General features: G+C 45.0%; 1 protein-coding gene across 1 annotated transcript; it reads left to right on the forward strand.

Moving 5' to 3' along the window:
• The first annotated feature begins 692 nt into the window (after positions 1 to 692).
• On the forward strand, positions 693 to 5,605 carry SLC46A2 (solute carrier family 46 member 2). Its single transcript, XM_065745198.1, has 4 exons — positions 693 to 1,862; positions 3,245 to 3,328; positions 4,350 to 4,506; positions 5,430 to 5,605. The coding sequence occupies exons 1-4, from the start codon at positions 797 to 799 to the stop codon at positions 5,485 to 5,487; spliced, it is 1,365 nt and encodes a 454-aa protein (XP_065601270.1). The 5' UTR covers positions 693 to 796; the 3' UTR covers positions 5,488 to 5,605.
• The last annotated feature ends 5,549 nt before the right edge of the window (positions 5,606 to 11,154 follow it).

Consider the following 11,154-nt stretch of genomic DNA (forward strand, 5'->3'; position numbering starts at 1 on the left):
CCATGCAGCCCTCATAGCACTGGGAATTTTCTCCTCCTTTTTGAGAATTCCCACATTGTAAAGTTCAAGGACACAGAACAAAGGCTGGGAGGTGGGTTATGAAAAATAAGGATTTTCTCTTTCCATTTTTTCTTTTTGGTGTAATTTCCTGCCCGCTTTATTGAAACAACAATGACATCAGTGGCATGATACAGCAACAGGGCAAAGGGGAGAAGCTGGGAGCCACAGTGCCAGCAGCATATTTAGATGGAAGAAAGGGAAAGGAATGCAGTGAAGGGGAATTCATGAATTACCTGTCAAGAAAAACACTCACACTTCTATCCTGCCGTCAGGAGTGAGCATCATTTCCCTAAGAGCTCTCTGGCTTGTGAAGGATGCCAAAAGAGAAACAAAAAAAAGCAGCAACTACATGACCATTTTTCACTTCCTAAAGTGGGTGACAAATTCCCCCGGGGTCATATGATCTTTGTTGAAGCTGCACCAGGAAGAGCAGCAGCAGCCAGCGAGTGCAGGGCGTCTCCATACAAAAGCCTCTGCTGCCCGAGCTAGAGGTCAGAGCAGCACAGGGATGTGCATGCGAATGCATGCATACCTACCAAGGTGAGGTGCAAACATCCTCCCAGCTGGATTGCCTCTTGCACAACACTATTCTGTGCAACCTGGTGGACCTTTTGTTTTCCCTCCACCACTCCAAGCATGCACCGGGAGCAGAACCTCTGAGAAGGCAACTTCCTCCAGCACATCTCTCAGAAAACAGCTCTCCTCTCTCCCCAGTTAGAGGTGGTTAATCTGCAGCATGGTGGGGACGTTGGCAATGAGAACGTGGGTTGAGCCAGTGGTCGCAGGCTCCCAGGTGGCCAGTGCCTTCTATGACACGGCGCTGCTGCTGGTGGTGAAGAACTTCTACAACCAGACCAATTCAACTGCCCCTTCCCACGTCATGGAAGATGCTCAGCAGAAGGCTGTCTCCGATTTTTATATCATCTACAACCTTGTCCTGGGTCTGAGCCCTCTGGTGTCAGCCTATGGCTTGTCCAAGCTGGGGGATAAGGTGCATCGGAAGATCCCCATCTGCATCTCGCTTCTTGGCTATTTGGGCTCCAAATCTCTCCTGCTTCTCCTGATCCTGCTGGACTGGCCGATTGAGGTGATGTACGGGGCTGCAGCCTTCAATGGGCTGACAGGTGGCTTCACCACATTCTGGGCAGGCATCATGGCTCTGGGATCTCTGGGCTCCTCTGAGAGCAGGAGGTCTCTGCGGCTCATCGTAATCGAGATGGTGTATGGCCTCGCAGGCTTTCTGGGAAGCATGGCATCTGGCTACCTCTTTGTTGGCTTCAGCTATCACTATCGAGAGGGCACTGTGCTGGTGAGCTGCAGCATTGCTTGCTATGCTTTCTGTCTCCTCTACAGTGCTTTTGTGCTGACAGTCCCCAAGCCAGCAGCTTCCTGCCCAGCCAAAACCAAGAGTGTAGAGGAGGCTGGCAACCAGCTGCCAGCCCACACTGCAGGAGCAGAGAGTGCTGCCCACCCTTCAGAGAGGAGCAGCCAAACTCCAGTCACACCTTCAAAACTGATCATCCTTATGCTTTTTGTGGCGGCGATCCTCTACGATCTTGCCGTGGTTGGTGCAATGAACGTACTTCCACTCTTCTTGATCAGGGAACCTTTGAGTTGGAATGCCGTGGAGATCGGCCACGGCAATGCCGCTGGGTACGTGATTTTCATCACCAGCTTCCTGGGGGTACTTGTGTTCTCCAAGTTCTTCAAGGACATCACCATGATCATCATCGGTGTGCTGTCCTTCAGCGCTGGCATTCTCATCATGGCCTTTGTGCGGTGGACTTTCCTGTTCTACATTGGTGAGTTGAGCTTCCACAAGTGCCCGCTCCCCACACCTCTCCCATAGAGCACACATCAATCACCAGAGAAGGCACACGCTCACGTCAAAGCTCACTGTAAGGCTAGTTAACTTGTAATTTGTTACTTGGTCATAGTCCAGGCCTGAGTGGGAGAAAAATGTTCACAATGTGGTGGAGCAGGAACTGTTGCAGGCTACCAGTACCAGCCAGACAACATGTGCCATTAAAGCAAAGTGCTTAAGACAGAAGAGTTAAGACTATAAGAGAAGATCATTGTGAAAGGTTTCCTGCTAAGTGATCTCCTCAATATGTGATTTATTTTTATTACCTTGAGGGCTTTATGACTGATGGGAAAATTTATATGAGAAACTGGAGCTGCTTTAGCAAAAATATATATATATATGATGGCAACATACTGTACAAATCTTACACTGTATATAAATGACTAAGGGACAGGTGATAATAGCTGGGGCAGCATCCCATGGTGAAGGAAAGGCATGTTTATTTGGGGGAAGCAGCCTCTGCAGGAACACAGGAAACCAACATCCAAAAACAGTATCCATGATGACAGTGAGGTGGCTGAATCATACCTGACTAACAGAAAGTGCATGGCTTTGTCGCACACATTTGGGATCAGTTTTCTTAAAGTGAGAAAAAGATCCGAGAGAAATGACCTGAAGAAGTTTTTCTGTCTGCTTCTGCAAGAAGGGAGAAATTGAAAATTAAACCAAGTTACTCTAAGAGGAAAGATGGTAGGATATTTGTTTACCAAGCCAAAAACTGAGCTAAATTTCTAACAGATTTCGTTCATCCACTAGGCAATTAGTCAGAGGAACAAAATAAAGAAAACAGTAACTTTAAAAATGCTTGTCTAGTACTAAGTTCGTCAAGAAAAAGTGCTGCTACTGGGTTTGCAAGTTGCATACTCTTTGTGTTGGGGAAGCACCTTGGTTTGCTAGATGTGGACCACATCTTCACTCAGGCTGAGCCAGAAGCACTCAGGAGAAAAAGCAGTGTTCCTCTCCAGGCTGTGTAGCATAGAGTGCTCTCTCCAGTGCTTAGACCTGAACTGTCCAGCTCACTACTGGAAGTGCTGTATGAATGCACTGGTACCTGGGGACAAGACAAAGAGATCACAGCTGGCTCAGGCAAAGTGCCCCAGCTAGCTGGAGCAATAGTGTCTTACCCACTGCCATCTGGATGAAGCAAGCACCCGCATTCCCCCTGCAGATTTTAACATCTTTCAGAGGCTTAGGAGGCATGGCAAGGGAAAGCAAAGGCTCTCCCCGAGCCAGAGGCATGCAGCCTTCAAAAGTAGTGCATGCTGTGTTATGGGACAGGAAGCAGGTACTGATGATAACCATATATTCACTGTGTTGCAGCTCGAGCAGTGATGCTCTTTGCCCTCATCCCCTTACCAACCATCAGGTCCATGTTGTCCAAGCATGTTGAAGGATCATCCTATGGTAAGTTATTCCATTACCCCACCAATTAAAAAAACTGCCAAATCCCTTCATTTGGGTGCAAAGAAGTAAGTTTTCACTACAATCTGTGCATTGCATAATAACAGTACCACAAAAAGGAAGGGAGGAGCAGAGAAACTTGCCGAGCAAGCCTGCCACGTCCAAGCTTCTCCTCCCTCACTGCTTCATCATTTATCCTCAGAATTTTCAGTACACGTTTCAAGTGATTGCTATCAGTGTGCAGCTCAGAGGCAGAGAAAATAACATCTGAGGTACTGCTCAAAAACACAGGGCTCCAGGGAAAACAGAGGGCATGCTGGGCTGAAGCACAGTGACACTCACAGTTCATATTTAGCTTCTTCCAGTTTTGGGAATGATGGATTTCTTTCATCTTTTTTTCAGTTACGGTCTCTAAGTAAGTCTCCAAACATTTCTTGTCAATTGAATCCCATCAGAATATGCTTTAACAAAGAAAGGACAGCTTTTTTAGAAGAAAAAGACAGTTTTTGGGAAATGGGAGATGCAATTCTTAATTTTTCTGTTAACACTGTATTAGAAAGTAGTCAAACGTAGGTATTTTATCACATCATATCATCAGCTACCATTTTTACCCCAATGACTTGGCTTCAGACACCACTGGGGTTGGCCACCAATGCCACATGGGAAGAGGAGACCATGAGGACACAGGTTTGACTAGGGTATCTCTTGTCCTGAAGATATTGCATTTTTATATCGTATGGGAAAGAGCACTTATTTCCAATTGCAACTGAGGTTGTAATCTTTCACTGCAACCTCAAAACCTAGGCCACTTAATCCTATTTTGCTTTGTCCCATGCCTTAAGGAAGAGTTACTTAACCCTGCTCCAGAGCTGCAGAAGACGTGAGTTCATGCCATCCGCCCCTTGTTAAGCCACAGCCACGTCGCTCCGCCGTGCAGTGGTGGTGATGATTCACTTGGATGTCACAGGGAGGTGGCACAGCAGGTTTCTCCTCCATGATGACAAGCAACGTTGCTGTTTTACAGGTAAGGTGTTTGTCCTGCTGCAGCTGTCCCTAGTTACCACAGGAGTAGTGACATCCACAGCCTACAACAAGATCTACCAAAGCACTCTGAACTGGTACAGCGGCTTCTGTTTTGTTCTGTCTTTCCTGGCTGGCTGCCTGAGTCTCCTTCCTTTAAGGTAAGATCTGCTTTCCCCAGAGGAGCATGCTGTTTTCTACCTACTGATTGTAGGTCTTATATGTACAGTAATGATTGGAAGAGGAAATTGTTATTCTTTTATTACACACACACAAATAAAATTGCAAAACCAGTGCAAAAAGAAAAACAAAAAGTCTGTGCAAGTGAGATGGCAAGCACTGAGAAGGTTCATAGAATCTGACTTGCAAGTGGTTTAGCCACTGTTTTCTACCTCCTTTCTATTTAATATAACACAAATTGCTGTAGGAGGAATATTTGGCAGAGTTTAAGAGCTAATAATCCCACGGGACAAAGCCTTTCCAGTGCTAGATAATGTGGAAATTGGAATAAGTAGAGTGAGGGAATAATCCTACACAAAGCAAAACTTTGTCTTTTAAACCCATTACAGGTTACTTGATTATTGTGATAGCAAATAACTTCCAGCATCCCTCAGGTGCTTCTTTCAAAGAGAAACAATCATTGTATAGCAAAGGAGGCTGTATTTTTTGCTGCTTTTTCTCACCTCTATTACCTAAATGCACTACATTTTTATATTACCTAAATGCACTACAGCTACAAAGTGACTGTGAGTTACCGTTTAAAAAAGCTTTTACCACAAAAGCAACTTATCTTTCCCACAAAAAAGCTGGACCTGATGGTCTCTGAAGTACCTGGGGCTGTTCTGCAATTCCATGGAAACCTGGAAGACAACACATGGTACCAGTTTCACAGCTTGTACGCACGGCAGTAACTTACAGAGCAGCTGGCAGATTCTCAAAAGGAAGTGCATCAACACTCAGCTCCAGACACCACAGAAGCCAAAGTTTAAACTGAGGGCTCAGTGAGGAAAGAGCAAACAGTAGTCTCCCTGAGAAAGCAGCTCGGTAGCTCTCCAGTAACCTGTGTTGTTGTTGTTCTTTACAGCATCGTGGCCATCAGACAACGTTCAAGCACTGGTTCTTTTCAGATTCTGACCAAGTGACAGAAGCTGCACCGTCTAACGCTCCTTTGAATCTTCATCAGTTCTTTGAGGAAGTGGAAGGTCTGCCAAGCATTTGCCCCTATAGTTAGCCCCAAGCATCTCATCTACGTCTTCTCCTCACAGCCACTGAGCTCACTCAGGACAAAGAAGTTTGCCTCCTTATTTCTGCAGTGATGTCTGCACTGGCTGCAGGTCACCTGCAGCACTCCTCGTCACTGGAGGCTGCTTGGCAATAGTGCAGATTGTCAAGAACAGAGCAGGAATGGGAGAGATGTTTCCAAGCACATCATCCATTTTAAAAGGGGAAAGCAGTGGAACAGTCATGGTTCTCCGTGAGTTTCTTCTTGTCCTTCACGTCCAAAACCTGAGGACAGTTCTGTGACTTTGTCACAGCAACACTTTGGGAGTGTATGGTGGTCAGGCAGGACAAGCCTAGCTTCTAAAACAGTATGGACAAGAGTAAGAAAAATACAGAAATACCACAGTGGGGAAATAAAATAAATAAATAAATAAATAACCCTACAAGATTAAGGCACATTTTTTTGTAATCTCTACAATAAAACACTTCTTAATATACGTTCCTGCTCCTCGTTTCTGGGAGATTGCCATGGTAGTGCATTAACAGAGTTTATGGGAAGACGGCCATGACTCAGTAACTGGCATTTCACCCCACAGCACCAGGATGTACTGCTCCTGTAGCAGGTCAAGAAAGGGCGGGCGAAGCTCCCCAGCCCTACAGGTTTTGTGGAGGTGGAGGGCTGCCAGTAGCAGGCAGCAGCCAGGGCCTCGTTCCAGCTGAAAGGAACCCCGTGCCATCTGCCATTTTGTGAGAGGTTATCAGCCAAATCCAAACAAGTTTCAGCAGATGCACACACTAGAAGGATCGGCGTTAGGACCACGCTTCCACTCACATGCTGACTGAATTAACGAAGATTAAGTGGCTTCCAGGCTCCTGAACTATGCACAGACCACTTAAAAGCTCTTTAAATTAAGTGCACACGTCACATTTCGGGGGTGAAGGTGGTGACAAAGAAATGAAACGCTGAATGCTTTGTAAAGGACTCATCTTTAAATACATTTATTGGTCCATTCCATCAAACTGAGGTAAACAAATGGTGCATTTCAAAGTACACGCTAATAGGGAGCTACAAACAGTTTTACCTCAAAGTGTTTCTCTCCATCAATATCAGTTCCATAGTAAACAGTGAACAAAGTACGAGGGCCGTTCTGAAAGTAATGCCTCCTATTTTAGGATGTTGGCACACAATGATGGTGGTGGTATGGCAGGAGAACCTGAACCTTCCCACCAATATCCCATTGCATTTTGTTGCCGTGTGCGAGATGGCAGCAGAGGGGCAGTCAGACAAAATGGTGTCTGACATGGAAGGGAGGATAAAGCAAAGCTGTGTCACTGCATTCTTCCACGAGGAAATAATTGCACTCACTGACATTCATCAATGCTTACTGAATGTTGATGGGAGTCAAACCTGGATGTGAGCACACCGAGGCAGTGGGAGGTGTGTTTCAGCAGTAGTGACAGCACATCAGTTGCGCTGGTACAGGTTTTTATGAGCACAGCTTGCAGGCTTTTCTTCGTTGCTGGTGGAAACGCATAACTAGTGGTGGTGACTGTGTCAAAAAATAGTTTTTGTAGCTATCAAACAGTGCTACTGTGCTCTTTGTATTTGTTGTAGCTTCCATCGAATTAAATAGGAGGCATCACTTTCAGAGCAACTCGTGTATACCTACAGAGGGATATATGAAAAGGTATAGAAACATGCCAGCACTGTATGTCAAGACAACATTTCATAACCTGTGAGTCTGAACAAGAGCACAGCTATCAGAGTTGGTTGAGCAGGTGAGACAAGAGCACTGCTCTTCCACACTACCAAATGCACACAGATAATCTCACAGCTCTCATTTTGTTTTGCTTTTTTGTGGCATAAGGGTGACCCTAGGATGCAAAGTGAGTGCTTTTCAGTGCATAGACTTGCCCAGGCTGGAAGCAGTGCAGCCTGGGCTACAAGTCAGCACTGCTTATTATCAACACTGACACTTCAAACAAAAAGAGGGGAACCAGGGCAGAGCTAGCCTGCCATCCCCTGCTGGCTGCAGTCTCTACATTTTAAGGAGTGACAGATGGATACGTGGCACAGAGGAAAGCAGGACAAGGACCTTTACTTTCCTCCTTTATTTTCAAGCAATTGAGTGTGTAAAGGACTTCAGCTCCAACTTACGGCCCACCAGAACATCCACATAAGACAGAAAAGCTTCAGCAGAAATTCAGAGCAGCCCTGGTTGAAGAAACCGGACACAGGCCAAAAGCATCCTGGGCTGTGCTGTATCAATAGAGGGGAGGACTGGTGCCCCCAGCACAAGGCAAGTGAGAGTTCCTCCTCCAGAGGAAGGACACAAAGATGACCAGAGGGCACAAGTACCTCTGCTATGAAGAAAGGCTGAGGGAGAAGCCTTGTTCAGCTTGGAGACTTCATTGTGGCCTTCTGGTACCTGAAGGGTGCTTACGAAGAGGAGGGAAAATGACTTTTTACATGGTCTGATAGTGGTAGGACAAGGGACAATGGTCTTAAACTAAAAGGAGGAAGATTTAGACTTGGCATTCAGAGGAAGTTACTCAGAGGGTGGTGAAGAACTGGAACAGGCTGCCCTGAGAAGTTATGGGTGTCCCATCCCTGAAGGTGTTGCTCCATCCCCAGAGGCACTCAAAGCCAGACTGGGTGGGCCCTGGGCAGCCTGACCTGGTGGGTGGCAACCTGTCCCTGTACAGCAGGCAGCTGGAACTCTGTGGACTTTTTTTTTTAAATTATGATTCTCTGAAGTTTCTTTCTATGACTTTGCCCACTACAGCCTCAGTGCAAGTGTCAGTGCAACAAAAACCCAAGCAGACATTTCTGAAGAATCCACAGTTTATTCTTTGATAACATTTATGACTGAACAGCTAACACTTATCAACATTTTGTTTTTCAATGGATACCTGAAAAAGCCATGAGATGTTTCAACAGTTGTTTATTGCAAGAGTCAGTACCTGATAAAAACATGTATGAACAATGCATGGCTCCTTACTGAGTACAAAAAAACAGTATCTCAGTGCTTGCTTTATTGTGCTGGTGCCGGTTGAGAAATAAACAAACATTCTAGAGGTTATGCAGGAGTAACCAGGACAGGAGTTAAACATCCTCTGAGACACGTCTTGGTCTGGCTGCAGACTACAAAGGAAGCTAGGCCATTCTAAGGGCCGTTGAAGAGGACTCATATTACATGGGCTCACTGGAAGGATGCAGCCACTTCTGACACCATTCCAGTGCAAGCACAGGGGGTGACCAAAAACGTCTGAGCACTCAAGAAGTAACTCACAGACTAAGCTTCTGCCCTACTCCAGCTTCCCTTTTCCAGCATCTCACTTCTCCCATTATTAGGGTTTGGGTCCTCCTAAGAGAGATAACCATCACAGTAAGACTGTCATGGCCTGTAATCCTTTTAACAGTTCAGATCTTAAACTCTCACTAACAGTAATTAATTAAGTAAACTACATCTTTCAGGAGCTACCTGGTGGTTTACAGGAACAGCTCTTTACTCCATAGAGCCTCCTCTGCAGTAGCCCTCAGGAGCTAAGAGGTCCATCACTACACATTCTTCTTACATTGCAGCAGTTCTCGCAGAGGAGGTTTTCTTCTGAATGTTGTTTCACTTCCCCTGCAGGGTCAGAGGTTTTCATTTTCCAGATCATAAAAAATCCTGGTGCCAAAGAAATCCAGGACCACAGCCTCAAGTTACAGCCTTTCCTCCAAATTAGCTTGTAGGTGCTACAGAGCCACATATTCTATACAAGAAAGGCACGCCTGCCTTTTAACAGCTCAGTCAGAATCTGAAATCAAAATATGCTTTGACTACCTAGTTGTTTAGAAACCAGGATGCACAGTGGCATCAGATTAATGAAAATTTAAGCTGATCTTGAACCACTCCAGCAGTAAAGTTACTCAGACTTCATTTGGAACTCCCCATTGCCTCTTCCACTTATGAATGGCTGTTAAATTCCCCAGAACCAAGCCATACCTTAGTTCAGCACAGCACTGAATGGGAACAGAATGCCAGTGTTATAAGGTATCAGACAGAACTTACACAGCAGAACAGCATCCTTTCCACTCATCCTGCACATTTTTGATGAGGTGGAAGAAAGAATGTCTAAATGTTATTTCCAATTTTGCTTTGCTTGCTTCTGAAACATCACTGGGAGTAAACTAAAAATCTTCATTTACCACACAGGCACCAGCTCCAAAAAGCATGATGATCTGCTTATGGGAAATAGAGAAGACAGGAATTGAGTGCAACCCTGGTGGTCAAAGTGTACAAAGTATTATGCATTTAGAGGTGCTTATTTTAGAAGGGAAAGACTAAGGAAGACAATAAGTTACTGCTTCAAGACTATCTCTTCAAGTACTCCCTTTGCACAGCGAACATCGTTAGTTGTTCCAAACCCAACAACAACCTCAAGATGTTACACCACCCATGTGTACACTGATAAACTGTGAGCTTAAACCAGAAAGCAGCTCATTTAGTACCACAGAAATACCAATGGAGGTTGAGTCAAAAAAGGAAAACCCCTTTAAACCACTTAAAATGTCTTAAAAAAACTGATTTTTGCATCTGAAGGGTTCAATCTCATTAGCCTGACAGCTACCACATTGCACTGATAACTCAGAGCCATTATAGCCACTCCAGGGGTGGGGGTTGGATATAATTGGTGCTTATGAGTCCAAATCAGATTGGTACCTGACAGGAGAACACAGAAGTTGCACAAACCCAGTTACCCTTCAGGTCCTTCACAAGAATGTTGCCAGAGACCAAGTGATCACTCACGCTTAGCTGTAAGCACTCAATGTTTTGTTTTTGCTTTTTCCTCCAAATCCCAGTATTTCACTGACATTAACCCCCAAGACCCCCCACTTCAAATGGATAAGGAGGGTTTATCTGCATGCTGTTAAAACAAGATTCTGATTCCCATCATGGCAGAACCCCTTGTACTAAGGCTGTCAACACCAAGCAGGCATTTACTTGAGGCTGGACTGCAGGAGAAAAGAGAAGGGACTTGCAATAACAGCTACACTGCTAAAGGCCAAAAGAAACTAGCAGAAAATAGATCTCTATACCAGAAGAGGTCTTAAAACACTTGCCACCAGATTACTGTAGAGATAGGCATGGATACTGTGTATACCTATTAAGCCTCACTTCTTCCTTTAAGGCAAGTTTCATACACACACAACGATGCTTGGTGTAGGCAAGCATTTAACGCTTTTTGGCTTTTTAGTTGCAACTGCAAAACAAACTAAAATAGGGAGAGTTCTACTTCCACCACAGCAGGTACCTTAACTGATTATTACTGAAGAAGCTCAAGATCAGAAAAATAAACAAAACAAGCAAACCAGAAATAAAGCATGGATCAAGAGAGTTCTACCATGCACGTTTCAGAGCGAGCTTTAGAAAAAAATACACCAAAAACTCACACCTGCTTCCATCGTTCCTCATGGACACCCAGAATGATTTTGATCCCCAACTCGGTCACAAGTACACTTCAGCCAACTGACATTACTTCATAATCACCAAGGTAAACAGAGATATTTAGTATGAACCAACAGCATGCTACACTCACGA

The sequence above is a fragment of the Cyrtonyx montezumae genome, unplaced genomic scaffold, assembly GCF_038088225.1.
Source record: "Cyrtonyx montezumae isolate F1298 unplaced genomic scaffold, pur_monq_1.0 scaffold_34, whole genome shotgun sequence".
NCBI lineage: Eukaryota > Metazoa > Chordata > Aves > Galliformes > Odontophoridae > Cyrtonyx > Cyrtonyx montezumae.